Below are 23,560 nucleotides of genomic sequence, written 5' to 3'. Positions count from 1 at the left end.
CAAGTGTTATAAACTAGAATAACTAGGAGTTATTCTGATCTAGTCATCATTTTTTTATGCACTTACCCATTCAATTAAGAATTCTTTATTGAATGCAAGAAACCTATTTTAGAAGGAAGGAAGAGAGATGAGCCAGAAAGATAATGTAATTTTTTATGATTGCCTCTTGGTTATGGATCCAGTACTTCAAACAGTCCTTAAACAAAATACTATTGACTTTACTGATAGCAGAAGCAAGTTAACATCCCTTTTCATACAATACAGCTAATGATAACTTTGGGAGAGATGAATATAATCCAACTGAAATGTCAGCCATTAGTTCATGATACTCCCTCACACAGGTGAGCACCTTCATAAGTGAATAGGATTTTTTTGAACATGCACATAAAGAAATCAACAAAACCAAGACATAACCTCAGCAAACAATGATTGTTTAAAGTGAATTGAATTCATTTCAGATCATGCATGAAGCAAAACTCTGAAAAAATAGTACTGTTTTAAAATAAAGGAGGATTATACAGCTTCTTTATGACACAGATGAACCAAATCTGAGAGCTACTATTTCAGAATCTCTCTAACTAATCCTTGGAGGAAAATGACAGCAAACGCAACCAAACCCAAGGTTGCTATGCTATAATCCTCAGTGCAGAGTTACATTGCTTCTGTTGCTTCATAAGCACTGTGCCTTTGGCAGTGCACCAGATGTTTGCCTTCAGCTGATTTTGCTTTTGTATACCCATTCTGAGCAACAACAAACCAAAAATTTAAAACATGTTAAAAAGAAAAATATTTTGCAATAAGAAACAGCCTCAGCTACTGGACTTAAAATATCTAGTAAATCTAAATGTCAGAGTTCCATATCTTAGCATGTTTTTGTTTTTCAGGAGACAGGATTGGCAAAAGGAAACACTCTTGCCTACAAGCTAGGCCAGAGATGTGATCTGTTGTGTTACAATTCAAAGAAGCAACTAGTATAACTTATTTAATCCTAAACAAGGAAAATCTCTCTAAGAGTTTTAATAGTTGTTCTCCTATTTATTAATGTGAAGTACAATAAATGTAAAAGACCATCCAGATCCTTTTTCATGTTTTAGAAGAGCTGCATGTTTTTCTAAGGCTGTGAAGTGCTTCTTAACCAGTATCTAAGTCATATTAATATACTTCAAAGAATGAGTCAGAAAACTTGATATACTCATGAATTTAACTTCCTGTATTTATGTAACATGTAGGAGATAAATGTGCATAAACACAGCTGTACTTTATCCTCGAAATATTTCAGTGAAGCAGTTGACTATTTGCTTTTAGTTTTGGTCCAAGATGTCTTTGCATTGAATCAAAACGAAGCATTGCAAAATTTTGATGTAGTTTGTCTATCTCACAAGCTGTATGAGTTTTATCAGTTGAGAAAAAAAAAACCCCTTCAAAAATATAAAAAGGATTAAAAAATATTGTAAGTTTTGATTATTAAAGTGTAGGTAATTAAAAGAAAAAAAATCCTTTGCAGGATCAATACTTCACAAATTTTAATATATTTCCCGTGTGATATGCAGACTATTAGGCTGTAGATACCCTGTGCTGTCTGAGATTATTTCAACATACATCTTCCAGGAGAACAGTAACATGAAGTACATTGAATAAATTATGTAACTTAAATGTGTCAGATGTGGTCATTGCAAAACCACAGGTACTGTCCTTAAGACAAGAAAAAATCCTTACAACTGTAATCTCAAATCAGTAATTTGTCATTATCTTGTAAAATTAAAATAAAAGTTAAAAATACTAATCTATTCTGTAATACTGTGGGATTTACCTAGGGTATTTTGGATACTTTTTTTAATTAAAAACGCACCAGAGTTAAAAAAAGTCAAAGAACATCAAAGAATACTGTACAATTATACCACTATGTAACAGTATGTATAAATACTTGGCAGTAAAGCTTCAGTAGAGAGTGATTTACAATGAAAAAGTTGTTAATATTTAGTTTGACACTGAAAGTTTGCAATAGCAGATGTGTCTTCTCTGGGTGTCATTCAGTCCATTCCACTGTGACTGGGCATTGCAGGCCATGCAGGATCCCCCCCCCCCCGCTTTTAACTCTCCCGATCACTCCTCCAATGTGTATTTTTAACAAAAAGCCTCCTGTTGAACATGGCAGCCAGATCTGTATGTACTACAAGCCTTACTTTTGTTATTGGTGAATGTCCTCATGCCTGATGATTTTGTAAATTACCCAGTAAAAAATATTGAAAATCAGAAAGGCTAATGGGAAACAAGCTCTGGATATTGTGTCTATCTTCTTGGCCCGGTCAATGAATACCTTTCTCATCTCATCAGGACTTTTTGGTGCAGCTTGAACAGGATTATTTGGCCCCTTTTGTGTCACTCCATCTTTTGCTTGCAGACATGGGCCCATTCCATATGCTGTAAAGCTAAACTGGCTTTCCCTTACATCATCATCCTGTTGAAAAAAAAGAAAAAAAAAAAAGAAAAAAAAGAAAAAAAGCAAGAATTTTTTTTTATTTACAGAAATCTTACCAGCTGCTAAATAGCAAGTATTGCACCATTACCTCAGTGACTTCTTGAATCCACAGTTTATCTTAGCTGGTTGAAATTTCAGCCCTATCAGTGCCTGTCAAAAATATTGCAGCAGCTTTAACAAGCTTAGAGTTTTCCTATTTGTTTATAGATTCTGTAATCTATTTAGAGACAAGAGAAAGCTTAGTAGACTAGTGGTAATGAGGCACACAACTTCTGATTTGGTTTAATTTTCCCCATTTACAGTAAATATCCACAGTCTTCAACTGGGCAAACTTCACACTGGTCTTTTAGACAATAGCCATTAACTCCATACGTTGCTTAACAGAGTGGGATCCTGGCCCCTCAAGATACTCGTCATACAAGCACTAATGATGTTCATGTTAGTTATATTAGTGAGAATTCTATTTGGTCATTGCATATTTAGTTAATCTTATCTGTATGCCTTATTTCTGCTGTTCCCTGTGAATACATCAGATAAAGAGAATAGTATGTAAAGTGTCTTAGTTTAAAATAAAAGTGAATGAAAGCTAAAGGCCAGATTTTAATTCTGACTCATTCTTCTGTCAATTCAGAGGTAAACTGGCAAAGACATTCTGAATTCAGGGTGGTATAAGAGAAAATGGTTTTTAATCCTGTGGCACAGAAACAGAAGTAGAAGGTCTGAAGATATACATATTTTCATAGCATGTGTTTCAAGAATGTGGCTTCTGTCTGGAGACACATTTTGCACTTCTCTTTACCTGGTTATAGGTATTCTCAAGTAATAAAGGAGGTAAAAATGCAGGCAAATAAATGATACATAGACTGTGAAGCAAGGGCCAAATTTGGTTCTGAAATATATTCTAGTGTATTCCTTCACTATATACGCTACTCAAGGATAGCCATGTGATTTAGATGGCATTTACAATTTTTTTAATACTGATTTTAAATTCAGGATTTCCTATTTTTCATGTCTAATTTAGCCTAGCTGCTTTAGGATTCTAGTCTTTTATGAAGTATGACAAAGCATTATGTATATGTTATTTCTTAAATAAGTATTTTGGAAAATATTTTCCGTAAGTATTAAAAAAAGAATTGAGCAGCAGTCGATTTTCCTTTTATAAGAGAATTTTTGATGTTTTGAAGCTCTTCCTAGCTTAAATTAAAATAAAAGGGTAAAATAATTTATTTACCAAAGCAAGTCAAATAATTAGTGTTTTAGTTCAGTAATTCTGAAATATTTTTGTTTTATTTAAACCTCTTACTTTATAGACATGTAATTTCTCAATGAACACAGTTTAAATCCAGACTTCCAAATTTTGCATTTTGAAAATGCCTGTCACATTTGGAAAATCTGAAAATGTTTTGGAATAGAGAATTAATTTTAAAAGTATTTAAAGTTTTGGTTAAGTAGTACTTGCTAGAAGAAACATTGTTAATTACTTTGTTTAAAAAAAATCCAATCATATTTGTTATCAATATTAGTTGAATAGGTTATCTACAAAAGAATGCAGATCAATTACTAAGTTTGAAGTGAATTAGTTGGCAATCAGCATGAGCATCTGGCAGAGCTGTAGTTATCAGCCAACTGCAACAGTTTTTCATATATGTAAATTGAATAAACTTAAAGACTAATATAGTTCACTGAAACTACTCTACTTCAAATCTGTATTAGAATTCTCCTATAAAAACAAAAATAAGGAAAAATTAACATGAAAGAAAAGAGGAGGAAAAATCACTGACTGACTTTAATATGGAAATGAATAACGGAAATACAAAATGATAGGATCATTATCTGATGACGTGATAAAACAAAGATCTAATTACTACAGTAGTGTTCCTCTCCTGTCAGAAAAGAATGGGAAATAACATCTTTATAGTGGTTGCATTCCAGAAGAGTTGTAGTGTAGTAGTCCAGTTAACAGAAGTTACAAATATATGGACTGTGAGAACTTACACTAAATTTGCCATTTAAACACCTTTATACGTACAATTCAGGGTTTAAATCTTTTCATACTTCTCCAGAAAGTAATGCTTATGATTGCACAAGCTCCAAAAGATAATAAAATAATTCTTCTGAGTAGCAGCTTTCAGCTGGTTATGATTTTGGGATGAGGCACAGTATATTAAGACTTTACCGTCTCTGTTCGATGCTTACCTGAACTGAACCATCCCCTAGAATGGTTTTAAAGGTCAGGTCTCTGATTTTTTTTTTTTTTTGCTTGCAGACATCCCTAATTTAGTCTGTGAGCAGGCTGTGTGGAAATGCTCCCTGTTGTTGAGGAAGTGATGTGAAAGTCCTTCCAGGAGTCTAGCATTTCTGTTGCATGGTGTCTCCATGAGGGCAAGCAGAATGGCTGGAGCCTGCTAAGTCAGACCAAAGTGCTAGGACTAATGGATATGCAGGAAAGGGCACCTTCTGGAGCACTGTAGCATGCCAGGTACCATCATACTTTTTTTTTCTGGGATACCAGTTGGAATATCCAAAATGTGGTTCTGCAAGTTTTCTAGCAGGTTCATAATGCAGAAAAATCATTAATTTGGCCTCAGGTTCATATCTGTGGGTGCTCTTGCACAGCAGGAAAGATGCAGTTATTGTTGTTATTGATATTAACTTTTGAGTGCTTTTTTGAATGCATTTTTATAAAATGTTAGTGTGACCCCATTTGTTTTATCAACTGACTTGGCTACAGTCCTTCTTTTTGACTAGAAATATTTCTCATGACGTGTCCGTGTCCACAGCAGCTGAAATAATCTAATGGAAGTACACTGTATGTCCCAGTTGAGAATTGGAACAGTGAATCTTCCTCAAAAAGTCCTGCATTTTGGTTGAAAATTTTTTTTTTAAAATGTAATAAGGAAGCTTTTGTTTTTGTCTTTTGTGCATTTGTTTAGTGGATCATCACTAAAGAAAAGAAAATGATGATTTCTTATTGATTTTTGATAAAGCTTTTAAAATCTTATTATGAATGAACTTTAAAAAAAGTTCAATATGAATGAGCTTTTCACACATACGGCTTTGGAATTAACAATTTGAAAGTTATTCTGCATACAACTACATATAAATATTCTATCATCTGTATTAAAACTACTGTAATTAAAGATAGGAAATAAATTTAGATAATAATTTCTATTTAGAAAGTTAGAATTCTCTGGAGGCCTGAGGGAAATTATTTCAGTTAGGGTTTTTTTGTATCAGCATTGTTCTACAAAATACTTAGCTATAAAGTATTATAAAGCTGTCAGTTTCTGTGGCCCTGTGACTACACTGTTTTCTGTCCATATATTTAATAATACATTCCTCTTGAGGAGTAATATGCATAAGGGTTGAAAATATCTCTACAGCCTTTTGACTGTAGGTTGTGGTAACAGCTTGAAGACTTATTTGAGGCTTCAATTTGATAATTGAACACTATATTTTTTACTGTTCATTTTTGAGAAAAAAAGTGTTGTTGAATTGTTTTGCACAAAAAACAACTTGGTTTTAAGTGCTGATCTGTCAGCAACTGATTTCTCCTTGAACTAATGTCACTGTTCCTTTGAAGTTGCAGAAAGTAAAATTTTAATACTATGTTTTAATCCAGATTTAAACAGATCAAAATGGATTACGGAACTAACAAGACAGGTACCTTTATTAACATTTCACGTCATCACATACAGGTAGCAATGAAGGTATATGGAGTTCACATGGGAAGATGTTATTCCAGACAAAAAGACAGGGCCTCTGTTAATGATTGGATATCACATTATGACAAATGGGACATCTTCTTCACAATTTACCCTTAAATTTGTACTGTAGATTTGAGGCAGAGTCCCGTCTATAGGTCCTGTACATCTCAAGCCATTGCTATGCTGCAATGATTCACTGATTTCATTTCCATCAAGAACTCCCTCAAAATACTTTCATCAAAACGGATGGGTTGACCAAAAAGAAAACAAAAGAAAAGAGGTGTGATTACCATTAAAGACAATCTAGTTTGCATGTCTATTTTCCTCACAAAAGATATGGTAATCTTTAGATTTTTGAAAATAGAATTGAAAGATTGACTATTCCTGAAAACTAAATATATTAAAAGCTAATCTAAAATCAAAGTGTTATTCAATATATATACACAGTTAATATTTTTCCCTCTACAGTGTGAATGCAACTAAGAAAAAACACTGGTTATAGATATATTTCAGTATCTCTGTATGACTTCTAATTCTGCTATTTTTTTCCTTTTGTCTTTCAAGACTGAAAGGAGTCTAACTGTAAATGAGTAATTAATATTCATTCATTCTGAAGGAATGTTTCCATCACATTAGTAATATAATATTTGTGAAATGGTTGTGTTCATTGGCCAGACTTCTTTCTCTGACAGGGACAAAGCACTATGGATCGTATACTGACTACCAAATGAAGTCTCAAATTGGGAATCAAAATTCCCCTGTTCTCAGAATTCATTATGCCATTTGTGTAATCATAAAGAAACGAGACCCTTTTTTGAAAAATCTCCTATACCTATTGTGATGCCTATTGGAAAACAGCAATGAGTAGGTTGCATATTACATTGCAATAACAGTTTTTATTTATAAGTGTATTTAAAACACAATCCTGGACACTTCAAAATATTTGTTAATTCTGTGCAAATTGGATTGGCCCTCTGAAAAGAAATTTGTCTTTCAGTTATTTGAATCATTTAGTGAGGTCCATACTTGGAACCATAAAACCAGTAGCCAGAGGGTGCAGTTACACCTAAGTATTGCCTTTGATGCTGCTGTTACTGTTGTCTGGGAAGGGAGGCTGCAAATGTACTAGATGGTGTAAGAAAGAGGCAGTGACTGTAGGTGGAAAAAGCATAAGGAAAATGGCAAGGATAGATGAGCTTTGGATGCCAAAATGTCTTGATACAGCCCTGTACATAATTACATTTTAAAAAATTTTCCATAAAACTCAGCAGTTCCTATTTTGTTTGCTACACTTTTTTACTGCAGGGGTTTTACCCAAGTTCAATCATATGGTTTTTAAGAGAGAGATTTCAGTTCTATTGTGTTTTTAATCAGCATTGAGAAGGAATAATCCATAGTTTTGGTTAAATTTACAAAAGACTCCAATCTGGGAAAACCTGCAAATTTGTTTGAGGATATGTTTAGAGTTAAAATTTAATTCAGTGACTTGGACAAAGAATCTGAAAAATAGAGAAGGAGAGTCAGTAGGTGCAAATACAAGGTACTACATTTAGCCAGGAATAATCAGCTTCACAAACATAAGATGGAAAGTGAATGGCTCTGCAGTAGTTCTGGAAAAAGACCTGGGAGTTATGGAAGGTCACAGTCTTGATATGGGTCAATACCGTGCTGTTAAAAAGGCAAATGGCAAACTGGCTTGGATAAAGAAGTGTATAGCTGGAACGATGTGCTCCATCAGCTGCTCTCACTGTTACTGGTTAGGCATCATGTTGCAAGCACAGTTTTGAGGAATTATATGGACTTATTAGGAGAATTTCCAGGGAAGAGGAATGAGGATGAGCAAAAAAAGAAGACTATACCAACTGGGAATATTTAAAGAACACTGAATGGAAATGTGCAAACGGCTACATAAAGGAACGCAGTAGTCTGTTCCCTGTGCCCCTTCTAGACAAGCTGTGAGAGGCTGAAAAGGCATGAGTAAAAAAACTTTCTAAACCATTGGAATAGATTGCAGGGGATCTTGTGGAATTTTTATGACTGTGATGAATTAGGTATAACTGACACTGACTTAGGTCAGGAAAATGGATTCATTGACCTCCCAAGGGCATTCCAGCACTGAAATTCAATCATCTGACCATTGCTAGGGTTACTTGGTAAAAGTAAATATTTCTTGCAACAAGCATGTCTTTTTAATTACAAAATAAACAGACCTTGGAAATTCTTCACCTACTCTATTGCAATTAAATATTATTCATACATGTTCTCCTCTGTCAACATATATCTGAAATGAAATATTTCCAAAACCATCTATTTTTGGATTTTTGCAACACTGACGAACCACTGCAGATTTTGCTGTACCCTTGCAGATAAATTGCCAGTGCCAAAAAATTCTGTTTTCATCGGTTGGAATTAACCTAATCCTAGTAAAATGTCCCAAGATGGTAAGCATGTAGGATGAAAAAAAGTTTAATAAGTTATCCTAACTGCTCTATTACTCTAATCTATTTGGACATAAATACTGAATAGAATAGAAGTTTTCACTTTGAAAAGAAAGAGGATTTAATGTTCAAGCAAGCTCCTGAAGTTTATTTTAAACACAGACTTTTAACCTAACTTCTTTTCTTCTCTTTTGACTTTGTGGTCAAACGGACATCTCTTTATATGTGGTAGTTTTAAAAGTCAATACAAGGTAATTTTGGAGAGCCAGTGCTATTTGACCTAGCCCAAAGGGATAAAAAACACATAGAAAACTTTATAATCATGAGCTATAGTAACTGACTTTGAAAATGACAAAAGAGGAAGGAAACACAAGTTAATTTGGCTTATGATCCTAGTGCCTGCATTTCATGTTAGAAATTGTGGTGAATAAATAATAACATTTGTGGTAAGGAAGGCTAGTTATTAACTGCTTTCTTTAATCTATAAGATGCCATTTATTATTTGTATACCAGAGGGTTTAGGATGTGATCCAATTTTTTTTAAGAGATAAAATCTCCATGCTGTAACATTTCAAATTCTAGTACACTTGTTGGTCAAGGAATTGTTTAAGAGAAAAAGAGAAGCAATTAGCTGAGCTCTCTCTAGAGCTTGAGAAGGTGTATTCTCAAAGGATAAGTCTGGACAGGAGCTCTAGCTCTACATAGAATTGGAGTCAGTCAAGAAACATTCAGTTAATCTTTTCAGAAAAATGCCTATTTCTCAAAATCATAACCTTGCATGGGAACAAAGCATTTTTTTTTGGTAAATTTAGGCTGAGAAACCTGTCTCATGATGAAACATACAGATATAGGGAGGAAGGGAAAGACATATACCCCCAAATATAGTTAATACCCTCACCTGGGTATGTTATGAAGAAAAGCATTGAAATGGATGTTTTCATCCTTCAGAATCTAAGGGGAATAATTAATATGTTACTACAGACCCTGCAGTCTCTAAGTCTAATTCTCTAATTTTATGAGAACCTAGCAGGCAAGCTACCTGAAGCTAGAAGACTGTCTAATGAAGTGTAAAATTAGAATAAGGACTTTTACGTGTGAATTCAAAAATACCATGATGTCAAGCACTCATCCAGCAAAACACTTAAGTCAATGAGACTATTCACATGCATACTTTTTTGTTAAGTGGTCTTCTCTTAGAAGTGCTTTGTATATCCTTCCTCACATATGTCTAAGCTAAAATTTGATTGATTGCGATTGCTGAAAATGTGTCTTTGGTGAACCTGAAGTCTTGCTAAAAGGGGGTTGGAAAGATATTTGGTTTGATTCTGAGGAAGGAAGGTAACAATACCTGCCAGTTTCTAACCCTGTTGTTTTAATAATTGGTATCTATGTAAGGAAGTGAAAAGATATCACTAAAGTTGAATATGGTAAATTTGCCTGAGATCCAGAATACACTATAATACATGGTGAAAAAAAAGAATAGACTGAAGTATAATCACATAATGTCTCACTCACCACAGCTGTTTGATACATGATGCACTTGTCGTGGTTCACCTTCTCCCTGTCCGGTAATCTGTCTCTGCCCGTCCCATTCCCCCCATTCCAAACCTTTAAGCAGCTTTCAGAGAGCTGCCATATTTCAAAAACAAATACCCTGTCACAAAAATTCTGCTTTCCTCCTGTGTGTCTCAGAAAGCGTTTTTTCTGCTGCTGTCAGCAAAAAGAAAAAAAGAACATTTTTCATGGGGACAAATGTTGAAAGCAGGTACATGCAGTCTGAATCATCGTCTAGGCTGCAGTACATGAGTTTCTCTATGCACCTGAAGAAGTCTAGGACTTTACACACAGGAACAGGCAAATGTATGAAAATGTCACTTTCATTTGACTGTTCATCCTGCCTATTAACATGGAGTCTTGCTAGCAGAGACTGCTTAGGTAGGCTTTACAGCATTACAGATATTCAATATCTTCTAAGTAAAAGGGAAACAACCTGTAAAATGTCTTCTTCTTGTGGTGTAAGCAGTAAATAGAGGTAAGTCTTCAGGAACAAAAGATGGCTGAACTGAGTTATGTTGCTATGGTCAGACTTTCATCCACAGTAATATTCTAGATAGTGACTGAAAGCCACATACCCAGTGGAAAGGCTCTGCATGACATCAGTTGTGAGCACTCATTTAATGAGTAGGTTGGAGAAATATTTACTCTTTGAAAAATCAGAATTAGGAGTTACATATTGTTGTAAGAAATTTTGCTTATTGCTTGATTTAACTGAACTTCAGAATTCAAACCTGTAGCTTTTGCTGTTTGACTTTGCACATTGGTAGTGACTTATTTTACTGGTAGTCTAGATAGCTTCAACTATAAAATAAATATTAATAACCATTGTTATATCAAAGTTTCTTACTAGCTGTATGAACAATTTACATGACAGAAGGAAAACCCCCAACTTCTCAGCCTTTTAAAGTAAATAATATTAATTGAATAAATATTTTTTGTATTGAAAAATTTTTACATGAAACAGCTGTTAAGGCTTTGAACTGAATACTAGAATGAAATTAGGAAACATTATTTGTTGAATCTCAATGTAGTACACAAACTGCTGCACGTATCAGTAACATTCATCCACTGAAGTATAATGTAACTCTTCTAACAGAGTGAAATTCATGCTTGTGCAGATGGCTCCCACATGGCCCATGCCTCATTTAAATCCCTCTTAATCCCTCTTCCGAGAATTCAAGTTGGATTTATGCAGTGCGTAGTCCTTGTAGTGACCCTCTGCCTATAGTGAATTTTATTCTCTGCTGCCATTTTATTTATATTGCCACTTTAAGCTGCAGTATGTTTACCAAATTAACCCTATATCCTGGCATAAATCAGTCTTAGACTCTCTTTCAAAGTTGTGAATACTGTTATTTTTACCTTGTTCTTCTTCCTCTTGCGGCGGAATCGCAGAAGTTCTTTATGCTGCCTTGAAACAAAGTTTACAGCTGCGTACTCCAAAAGTGCAGAAAATACAAAGAGCAGACACACAGCCATCCAGATGTCAATCGCTTTGACATATGACACCTATGGAGAGAATAGAGCAGAAGACTGAATATGTTAAAACCACAGATGTGAAGTTTAGTATTTCATGTCAGGAGTAAATGCATTAATATCTCCACATCCCAAAACTACTCCTATCAAATAAAACTTAACATGAAAGCTAGATAATAAGAGGGACAACAATTCAATCTATAAGCATTAAATATTATTTTAAAAAATTGAGTCTTTCACAAAATGTGATTACTGTTTACGTCATTAACAGTTCCTCATAGTGTACTGTGTATTTTATCACAAACCAAAAAATCCACAAGAAGCACATGCTCTTCCTCCATTTGTCCCACTGAGATTTGTGTATGATACTAAGGAACCAGAGAATAGTTTATAGTGGGACCAGTGGGAATTCCTGTATTATAATGGATCTGATTTAGAGTTCCTGGAATAGAAATTAGGTAGAAGAAGGGAGATGGATGGAGAACTCTGATATGTTCATTCTCTGCTAACATAGGCATGGTAAATCAAAGATATAGGTTCAAATTAGTCCTGTAATTTTGACACAGTAGAAGTACTGAAAATCAATTACAGAGCAGATGAACTCATCACAATCCTTTATTGCCAACTCAGCTGCAGGACATAATCTGAACTAGGAAAGTAGGGCCTGTTCCCTCTCTTTGTGCAGATTTACAAGAGCTTTTTCATATAAGGCAACATAGCTAGCTTCAGGGATCTAAAATGTGACAAAAAACATCCGTAGCTCTGTTCGGTAACCTCTTACATTCTCTCTTTTCTTAGTTTTTATAGCATTCCATTTTCTTATCTGTTGATGCTACATTCAGATCCACATATTTGAGGCACAAAGCACAGCCACCTCTGTTAGGGGTATCTACTTAGAAAAAAATTTAATTACCCAAACTAAAAATACCATGTTAAAACTATTTGGCAGCTTATGGCTTAGACAAGTGTACTCTTCACTTGGTAAAAAACTGGCTGGATGGACGAGCCCAGAGGGTTGTGGTGAATGGAGTTAAATCCAGTTGGCAGCAGGTCACAAGTGGTGTTCCCCAGGGCTCAGTATTGGGGCTGTTCTGTTTAATATCTTTATTAATGATCTGGACAAGGGGATCGAATGCATCCTCAGTAAGTTTGCAGGTGACACCAAGTTAGACAGGAATGTTGATCGGCTCGAGGGTAGGAAGGCTTTTACAGAAAGATCTGGACAGGCTGGATTGATGGGCCAAGGCCAATTGTATGAGGTTCAACAAGGCCAAGTGCCACGTCCTGCATTTGGTCACAGCAACCCCACGCAGCACTACAGGCTTGGGGAAGAGTGGCTGGAAAGCTGCCCGGCAGAGAAAGACCTGGGGGTGCTGGTTGACAGCCGGCTGAATATGAGCCAGCAGTGTGCCCAGGTGGCCAAGAAGGCCAACGGCATCCTGGCCTGTATCAGAAATAGTGTGGCCAGCAGGAGCAGGGAGGTGGTTGTTCCCCTGTACTGGGCACTGGTGAGGCAGCACCTCGGGTGCTGTGTTCAGTTTTGGGCCCCTCACTACAGGAAAGACATTGAGGCACTGGAGCGTGTCCAGAGAAGGGCAACCAAGTTGGTGAGGGGTCTGGAGCACAAGTCTTGTGAGGAGCGGCTGAGGGAGCTGGGGCTGTTTAGTCTGGAGAAAAGGAGGCTGAGGGGAGACCTTATCGCTCTCTACAACTGCCTGAAGGGGGGTGGTAGTGAGGTGAGTGCTGGTCTCTTCTGTCAGGTGGCTGGAGGTAGGATGAGAGGAAATGGCCTCAAGTTGTGGCAAGGGAGATTTAGGTTGGATATTAGGAAAAATTTCTTTACTGAAAGGGTTGTCAGGTATTGGAACAGGCTGCCCAGGGAAGTCACCATCCCTGGAGGTATTCAAAAAGCACATAGACAAGGCACTTCAGGACATGGTTTAGTGGGCATGTTGATGGTTGGACTCAGTGATCTTAAAGTTCTTTTCCTACCTAAATGATTCTATGATTCTATGAATCTGTGATAATACAGAAGTGGACTTTGTGTATTTTTGTTGTATACATTTTATTTCCATTAACTGCAATGGCCCATGAAGATGGTCAAGGAATAACCCTTAAAATGAAAAAGAAAATTTTAAAGCAATGACAAGTAAATAATTAATCATAGAACTATACTTTAAGCTATTTATGAGTTACAAGCTACACATGAGCTATGTGTAGTGAACCATTCTTTATACAATTGTTTGGAGCTATTTAACTTCACATTTTTCTATATTTTAATGTAAATGTGTTTGTAACTGGTGAATTAATTCATAATGTAGGCAGGTTTTGGGAAAGGAATATCATTAAGAATAAGTTGGAATCTATGACCTTCAGAAATTCAGTCATATCTGCTAGCATGTCATCAGATACTGGGACCTGGAAAGGACGAACTAGTCAATTGCTAGGTGGCATTTATGTAGTACTGAATAACATTGCTTTCATCACTTGCTGAGGTTTATGGAATTTAGTAGGTGTGTGGTTGGCTAAATAGTTGAGACGGGACAAATAGAATATATTTGGTGACTCAACCTTTAAATATTTCAAAGTTATTTGTCTCCTTTAGAAGATGCTTAAATGCTGATAATTAAAACACATAAGGTTGACTGAAAGTGTTTATTTGTCACATAGCATTATGACTTTGTACTAACGTGGCACAAACAAAGGAAACTCTGCCTACCTTTGGAAGAGATGCTCGTGAACCTGAGCTTTGTGTTGTCATGGTCAGTACAGTTGTTATGCCTAAAGCCACTCTGGCTGGAGCTGCATCCATATTGATCCAAAATGACACCCAGGAGAGAATGACGATCAAGAGACTCGGTATGTACATCTGGATGAGATAGTAACCCATCTGCCTCTCAAGGTGAAATCGGACTTCAATACATGTAAACTTTCCTTTTTATAACAAAGAAGAAATATTGAATAGAAATAGAATGTTCTTTACAGTCAACATCTAGTGCACACTCTAAAAAATTTACACTCTGTCAAATATATTTGTTCTCTAATGAAAGATGAATGTTTCGATTTCTTTTCAGTGATTTTTAATATACATGGTTCCCACTGTAACAGGAATATACACTGGAAAGAAAGGGGACAGAAAAACTGAAAATTTAAGAATTCAATAACCTCTGGAACTCTTCTTTCCTTATAAAATACAAAACACAATTCATTATGACATGGGAAAGTTCCTCTGTGAGATCACACTTGGTTTTCCACTTATTGTTTGGCAATACTGCTGTATGCAAAGAAAAGACTTGCTCTCCCATTGTATAATATCTCCTTTATCTTTTGTTTCAATTTAAAGCTTAAATTTATTTTTTTTAATCCAATGAATTTGCAAAAAAAAAATAGTGAGATCAGTGTGGGCATTAGGTTATCAATGGGAGATTCTGCTAAATCTCTTCCTTTATCCCCATTCAAACTGTTCCAGCTCAAAAGTACAATGACCATGATTCAAACAGAAATTGAGAATTTGAGATTAAGCAATTTTAGGATGCTAATTATTTTTTTCCAGATACTGAACATCAATCAACTTCCACTGATTTAACCAAACCAGAATAAAAAAAAAAATCTACTGTTTGCTCATAGAAATGCCACAAAACCATTTTTTTCTCTTATCCCAACTGTTTTTTTTTAACCCGGTAAACTGTAGATTATTTCACAGATCTTGACCTGGTCTCATTAGATTTTATAATTCTTCTCAATGCTCATATTAGTCATGTAAGAATGGTGCTGAAGGCAATGTTATTACTATAAATAGTGTATACATGAAACAGTTTCTCACAGCAGGAAATGTACATACATCAGATTTCTTCCTCATTTGAATGAAAGCATTTCCTAATTCTAAGTTTAACATGGAAAGCTATACAGTTATTTATTTTGTGGTATGAAGTTTTTTGGTTATGTTTTCCAGTAGGTTTTGACAGATATTTTCCTAATGCATTTTTATTTGCCAAAATGCCATTTTATAGCAAATTGTTCAACATTAATAGTGCTTTAATATTTACCATATTAACAAAACTTATGTAATGGACTTATTTAGGAGCTTATCCTATACTAATTTAATATATTGTGTATTATGCTGTGACAATAGTCTTAGGCATATGGAAACGAGTTTCAGGTAAAGTCAAACTGAAATGTTTTTATTCTAGGCATATTAAGTGCTTGGAAATATCTTTTGAACTTCATTATTTTTGTAATAGTTCTCTTAACAGGCCATTAGTTCTTTCTATGCTGTCATAGTAAAAGTCATTGTATGAAATTTTTATTCTGCTGAGGCACTAAAAAAAATATTTAGAAAGACAGTAGTTATGATGTTCAATTTTAAAATGATATGATATATCTCAGGAGTTTCATATCTGCTGGCTCAATTTTTAGTTCCATTCCTAATTGCTGCTGTTTTCTGAATCCTATCTACACTCCTGAAACCTGTGTCCCAAATCCTGGCTCAACCATCTGCTGCCCCAGCTTCAAAACTGATTTCTGCTTCAATTAAGGGATGAAGTCCTGGTTTAACAAAGTGAATGGGAATTTTGATGTTTACTTCAGAAAAGGCCAGGATTTTCCCCTATGTTTCTCTTTCAGAATCTTTGAATGGATACCTGCATGATACATTCTTTTACTTAGCAGCTCAGTACACCCCACGTAACTAGAAGTTCTGCACTGACTGGCCTTTGTCAGAATCATATTCTTACTTCAAAGTGGTCCTTATGCTGAAGATTTCTTTTTGTGACATTTGTTCTGTTAATCCAGCAGCCTTAGACAGCAGCAGTCTCTTCTCTCATACATCACAGTAAACCATGGTGGTAAGGAGTGACAGAAATGCATCAACCAAGTCTAGGTCTCTTGCAAAGCTGTTTTATTTGGCATCACATCAGCAAGAATTACAGTTCAGCATGCAACATTTTCTTCTTATAGGGTCCTATATTCTTCTTTCAAAACAAATTAGGGAGGAAAACGAAGGAGCATCAGAATGGGTAATATATGCATAACTGGAGTGTCAATAAATGTTGGCTATTGCTTGTACTTATATTTTTTCTGCAGAGAAAGGTGGGTTAAGAGATCTGAGTCTCTTTCCGAGTACTCAAGTGGGCTTGGATTATTACCGAGCTCTCAGCACAAAAATACAGTGGTCCTAAACAGGAAGCAATAAATAATATACTAGCTCTGATGTGGATTATTTTTATGTTGTTGCAAGTTTGCCAGGTTTGTACTAAGGAGAAAGAGAGGAATAGCTGTGGACAACAGAACCCTAAAAAAATTGGAAGATTATGAAAGAAAGAAGTGCAAATGGAATATATTGTAACCACAGAAAAGAAAAGAGATGGGATTATGAAGAGGCCAGAACTAGGACTGGTTGATGTGTCAGAGGAATTATACTGAAAAAATCTTTTTGCTTGGTTTTGTATTTTTGTATCATTAGCCAAGGTAAAAAAAAAAGTAAGTGAAGTGTGTCTCAAAGTGGAAAAATGCCTTTGCTTACTCCACAGAATGTGTGACTTAGACTCCGACGTTCGTCTTGGGCTCAATGAGTTTATGGACATGCCAGTCATATGTCCACTGCTTCCCAGGCAAGACCACTGTATTCCTCATGTGCTCTGTTCCAGTGTAGCACGAAAAAATTAGTATGTGGCAGCTCCCCAGGCAGACTCGTAGCTACCCAGGTAGACACTTCTCTCTGTTACTCCACTGCTGACTATTGGAGAACAGCAGCAGTTGGAAGTCAGTCCCGGCGCTGCAATTGCAGTAGTTGCTAGTCTAAGTGTGGAAGGGGTGATGTTAGTTTTTTTCCTTCCTGGCTGAGATTAGAAGCACCTGCATAAGCTTGGCTAATGAAGCAGAATGGGAAAAAACACATTTGCACTAGCAGATGTGAGTTTCAGCTAGGAGGCAGCCAGCAGAGGCTGTGCTGTTGTTTCCCAGCTGAAGCCAGCATCCAGCTGTGGGCCTCCTTTCTCTTCCTGTATTCTATTTCAAATTCAAAGCCAGGTTAGCTGTGGTTTAATCTATTTGACTGGATGCTTGAATGGTTCAGAAGAGACATACCCATGAAGTCATCTCGGTTGGGGAAGGAGAAAGACAAGCAGCTAAGAGCATTGCTCTAATAATTCATTTGCAGTACATCAAAGGTAAACTCTAGTTCATTCTGATATGCACTGTAAATGTCATGGAGATTGGCTAGGAGGAGTATATGAAACCTTTGTAGTATTGTGGTTTTTCTGAGGCTGAGTAACAAATTAAGGCCTGATGCCAGTTTTGGACCAGAGCTAAATATAGATATGCACACAATCCATACAATGGACAGATTTTTGTAATGCAAAAGAAAAAACTGTTACTGAGGGCTTCCTAAAGGATAAACATTTTTCCCTGAAACAAAGGTAATGTTCTTTGTGTTTGTAAATCTAGCCTAACCAGGGATTCAAGTGTGCTAAAAGCACCAAAAGTGCTGTCTTGCTGAATGCTGTACCTATGCATATGAAGTGAACGTAGTGGTATATATGCACGTGCATTTTTCTCTCTTACACATGTTCTTTGGTAACAATGTCAGACCTGCTGGGCTGGCATGATTTCCATGCAATGTCCTCACTGAAACCAATATTGTAATGGAAAAACGTATATTCCAGTCAGTCTATAAGTGGCTTTTCTTCGGAGTCAGTGTCTAGGTCACATATTCTTCTTTTGGTTGTTGCTGCTGCGGCTCATTGTGAGTAGTATGAGAAGAGCAATTTTTTACCTTAGCATACCTTCACACTGCACAGCCTCCTCTGACTACAGCAGGTGCTATTTAAGCAGTGGGCTATGAAGGCAGCAGTATACTTGTGTGATTAAAAGGTATTGCCAGCAGTGTGGGATGTGCAAGGGAAATCAAGCATAAGTAGTAGCTTTCAGGCCATAAGGAGTCCTTCTTTTCAGTTTCACCTCCCTCAAACAGATCCAGAGGTAGTACTTGGTAGAACTTAAATATATTTGTCCCCTTTTAGCAACCCTTAAGATATGCCTTGGGGGAAGCTTTTCTTACTGTACCCTTACAATGTCATGGTCATGTTTACAATTCCCAGGAAGGCTGAGTAGCTGTTTCTGAAGCTACATAGAAAGTTTTCATAATGGAGAATCACCTTAGGAAACTGAGCCAAAGAAATAGTGTGCCTGAGAAATAGGTAATTTCTAATAAAGGTGAGAGTAATAATAATTCTTAAATCACTATGAAATTAAAAATTAATAACATAATAAAAATAATAAGTATAAACAAAAAAAAGAACTAAGTGTGCACAGATTCAGCTGTTAATCCACATGGAATGGAGACATATCTGCTGAAGGTTCTGGTTCTTGATACTACTTAGTAAATCATAGTCTGGACTTCCTAATAAGAAAAGCATCATATTGATAATGTTAATATTTGATCTACTGTGAAATATCTTATGGATGGAGAGAGGATTGTGGCCTAAAGACTATATAGCTTAATGAAATTACATTAAACTATTTACTTAAAATAAGCATTTTATATTTGCTGAATAGGGAATGATTCAAAGCTTAGCAAAAGTGAACTGAACTAAACTAAGTTAAGCAAATCTGAATAAATCTTTATGGAGCCCTGCAGAGTATAAATCTTAGACCTAGGAAGCAGATATTTTATGTTCTGATTTTAACACTTCTGTCAATATGGATGTAGACTACACAATTCTGTTTTTACCAGCAACTGATGACCAACAAACAGCCAGCCAGAGGGCCAAAATATTGCTAACTATGGAGATTTGCTAACAGAGTCCTGGGGCAATTGAACTGTGATGATGGTCCTCTCCTCTAGCACTGCATTTTCCTCCTTGAAAAATAGCTAGAGGCACAGGTTTAACATGAAATTAAGTACTGAAACACAGCGGGACAGGAGAAAGGGAGAGTGGGACTTCTTCATTGGCAAGGATATGCTCAGCCTAAATGACCGACTTAGATTTAGATCCCTTAATAAAATAGGGAGCTTCTCCCCTTTGTCTGTCTTCTGGAAATCCCTTTCTTAAGCAGCTCAATTCCTCTACTCCCCATCCTAAGATCCTAAGCGTTCAAGCTCAATCTGAGCTTGAAAATTGTGTTAGACAGAGTATTTATTTCCAGGTGTTATTCTTAACCTCTGCAGTGTCTATCATTTTTGGACTTGTAAAAATCACAGTTCCTCATTTTATGTGAAAAGATAACATATTGCAAAAGCCTGCTGACACACTTTTCTCTATAGAGAGAAAAGTAAAGACAGCCTTCTCTTCTAAAAACAAAAGTTAAAGACTCTTCTAAGACAAAACAATAGGTGGAATCAAGAAATAGATTTTGTATGGATTGATGCAATGTGGCTACTGCATTTTATGACTTTGACTGTTTTCTAATGTTTAATACCTCGGATTCCCAGGCTCTCACTAAATAGTTGCCATTGCAATGCTTTGAGTATTCTTGTCTACTCTCTGTACCTTTGTATGAAGGAAAAAAGGACAATATTTACTCAAAACAAATGTCTATTGCAGGACAATACACACTGAGAATAGTTCATGAGATATAATGCATACATATAATATGATCTCACTGCAGGCCATCCCTTTTGCTGTATTTTTTCAGCCCTTCCTTAATGCTGGTTCTGGCACTCATCTCATCCTGAGTTGGGACACTTCGGTGTGCTAGGTAGTAGAAAGCTAGTCCTTTATGAATGTGTGTGTTAAAGCTCCAGACAGATGAAGTTTTGATCAGTATCGTCCTGAAACCAAATCATTCATCATGTAATTAATCAAGGCTTTTGTTAAGTGCCCTGCATGCATGAGCCCTAGTGGGTTAGGTTATCTAGTACATAGGATGGAATCACCCTGGCAAAGGTTGCTGTTGTCTTTAGTGAGAATGAGGGTATTGACTCCAAGTATCCTCAGACAAACTGGATTAATGAAAAAAGCCCCAACACCCCAAATATAAAGCTTTTTATTTTTAAAGTTATTAATGTTGAAAGAAATTTTCTGAGGACAATTTTATATTCTAACTGAAATAACTGTTTGGCTGAAAACAGACACAGACTCATAAGGAAATAAAACTGTATTGCCATAAGAGGGTTGACATAGACCACCAGCACTTCCCTTCTGCCTTTCGTTATGTGCTTTCTCTTTGCTCTGCATCTGCTAAAATAAGACCACAATTAACCTCTCCTGGCAACAAAGTACAGCAGGTTATGTATCACACCACAATCATAATGACAGATGATTTTCACAGAGAGCATGAAGAATGAGAATGGACAAACTGACTTTTCCATGAGGCAGTACTGCTCCTTTTACTTTCTCTCCTGTTAGAGTCATTATCATAATCACCACTAGGCAAGCAGTCTAGCTAAGTTTACCTTATTCAGTAAAAAGACTTCCTTTTTATTCCTCCCAGAATGTTACACAGTCATTTGAGAGGCATTCTGCTTTACTTATTACTGAAATACAGTTAAATATTTTCAGTCCTTTTGCCTTCCCATGATAAAATTTCTTAAATAAACAAGACACTCCATAAATTATGTGTGTGTGCAAAGCTGGTTATTTCAAGAGACTGTATCTATAAAATTGATTACATATAAGTAAAGTTAGCTAAAATTACTTTCATACCTCTCTAAGAAGGAGAAAGGGTAATAAAAAAGCACTTGGTAAGTGCAGTCTCCAGACACTTTCTGCAATTTGCACTGAAATAAAAAATGCAATTTGAGTATATTTTGCTGATTAAAACTGCTTATAAAAGCACTTGCCTTTTCCTCATCATAAAACATTCAGGCTTTATCTATGATCATGCAGCCTGACTAGAAATGATGACTGTTGAGTGTCTGGCATATAGAACTAGACAAGTTCTCATACATATGGCTTGTGTATATGTATCTAAAGCCAAGATTCACAAAACAGCTATAGGAATGTACTAACATTCAGTTTTTCCTCCAAGTCACAGTCTGTGGATATCAGTGGTATACTGGGGGATACCAGTGCTGGTGCTGTCACCTGCCATTGACTACATAAGTTCTTGGTCAGGAAGGAAGTGACTTTACATACCTTGTTTGGAAACAAATACTGGGGCAGGTGGTAAACTTAACGTTGGTGTAAGACTGATAATGACTGCAGTAAAAGAAAGTTGAAAATAAATGTGGAAAAGAGCAACCAATTTTTTTTCAGCTTGATGAATTTCCACTTCCCATCTCTCACCGAATGGAGGACCAAGCTGCCATTCAGAGGGACCTCTGTAGGCTGGAGGACTCACCGCAACATCATGACAGTCAGCAAAGACAAATGCACAGTTCTGTGATGAGGATGGCATAACCCCATGCACTGGTACAGGCTGGGGATAGACTGGGTAGGTAGCAGTTCTACAGGAAAGGCTTGGAAGCCTTTTTATTCAATGAAACTTTAAAGTAGAATGTTTAAATTTTGTTCAGTGCAGGGGTGACAATTGAGGCGAGTTTTCTTCTCTTGCAGAGAAGAATGCCCTGTTGGAGTCAGGCAGTGCTGTCTTCTGTGTCTATGGATGGTCATGTCCTCAGCCTGTCATAGACTGTTCTTTGAAGTGTTTATCATTTCTCCTTTTTCAGTGAAGGAATGAGCAGCTTCAGAGTTTTCATGCCCATGGAATACCTTCTGGACAAAAAGTACAAGTTTCCTTTTCTGAGAAGTGGTCTATGAAAAGCCCCAAGGAGTTAAAAAGCCATGGCTCGAAAGTCACTGCTATAGTCTCAAAAAGAGTGGTTTAGGTATTTGTCAAAACAAGTAGGGGTTTGAGTTCTGGTGGTCAGAGTAAGGCATCAAAGCTATGCCTCCTTTAATCACTATCATGTTGGCAACAAAATGGTCAAATGTAAGGCTGTAAGTCAGCTGAACGTAGGACCTAGAAAGGGCATAATCTACAGGTTATTAAACAACTTCTTGGACCTTAAGGGGATACCAAAGGAATCAGGAGAAAATGTCGTGTTTGGGATGTATGTTTAGGAGGTCGAATGGGGAATGTGGAGTTAAGGAAGTGGGCTGTTCATCAAGATCACAGATTTAAGGATACAGAGTTATCAGAAATGGTAACATACAGAATGCATCAGTTCTGATGGTGAGTGTAGCAACCATAGCTCCACTGTTTCCAAGACCACTACATCCAATACTTTGAGCCAAATCCCATCAATAGACATAAAGACAGTCCTGAGCAGCATCATTCAAGTGCAGGTGTAGTGTGTTATCCATGGTGCAGGAATAAAGCCAAGATTCAAAGTATTTCTATTTGTGCCTGTTAGCCAATGCTATTTTGTATAAATTCATACTATCCTATATTAGGCTTTTTGCAACTGTGATTGGAATTACCTGTGATTGAAATTAAGATGGGGTGTTGCATAAAAGCCCAGGGGAGTAATGCATGTCACATAGGAAGTGAATGAGGATGTGGTAAAGCAAGACTATCCTTGTAATGTAAATGGTTCATGTTGTGATTTTTCTGGTTGTTACGATTCTACTTCACTTCCCAAATTCATCACTGCGGATATGTCAGTGGACACAAAAACATGAAAATGATCAGAAATGTTGTTGCGTCACTTCAGAACACAAGACTTGATGAGCCATTATGCTGTACTGTTGCTGAAACTATTATGTCCCTATCTTTAGAAGCAGTTTATTTTTCAAGCTGTAGTTACAGTGATCCATTTTCAATTGGACATGAAACACTGATGAGACATGTGCTAATGAGTTTCCACATACTGTCCTGAAGCTCCATGTTAATTTGTTTCTCAGGGAGATTTTGGGGATTTTTTTTCTGTTTTATGGGATGTCTCAGAAAAGCTTGTCATCTTGTGTTGTAACTAAATTTAAATTGAACACTCTTCTTTGGTCACTTATTGCATACCAGCT

General features: G+C 36.3%; 1 protein-coding gene across 1 annotated transcript in view; it reads right to left on the bottom strand.

The window, feature by feature from the left end:
- Positions 1 to 2,146: 2,146 nt before the first annotated feature.
- The window catches only part of GLRA3 (glycine receptor alpha 3), a 70,692-nt gene continuing 49,278 nt past the window's right edge, over positions 2,147 to 23,560 (bottom strand). Inside the window, exons 6-8 of the mRNA XM_075041804.1 lie at positions 14,377 to 14,591; positions 11,544 to 11,690; positions 2,147 to 2,458 (exon numbers count right to left, since the gene is read on the bottom strand). Coding sequence (XP_074897905.1) covers positions 2,189 to 2,458; positions 11,544 to 11,690; positions 14,377 to 14,591 — 632 coding nt within the window. The 3' untranslated portion in view covers positions 2,147 to 2,188. The remainder of the gene's footprint in view (positions 2,459 to 11,543; positions 11,691 to 14,376; positions 14,592 to 23,560) is intronic.

Source organism: Buteo buteo, chromosome 1 (genome assembly GCF_964188355.1).
Source record: "Buteo buteo chromosome 1, bButBut1.hap1.1, whole genome shotgun sequence".
In the NCBI taxonomy this organism is placed as follows: domain Eukaryota; kingdom Metazoa; phylum Chordata; class Aves; order Accipitriformes; family Accipitridae; genus Buteo; species Buteo buteo.
This window is presented reverse-complemented; position numbering and strand designations above follow the sequence as displayed.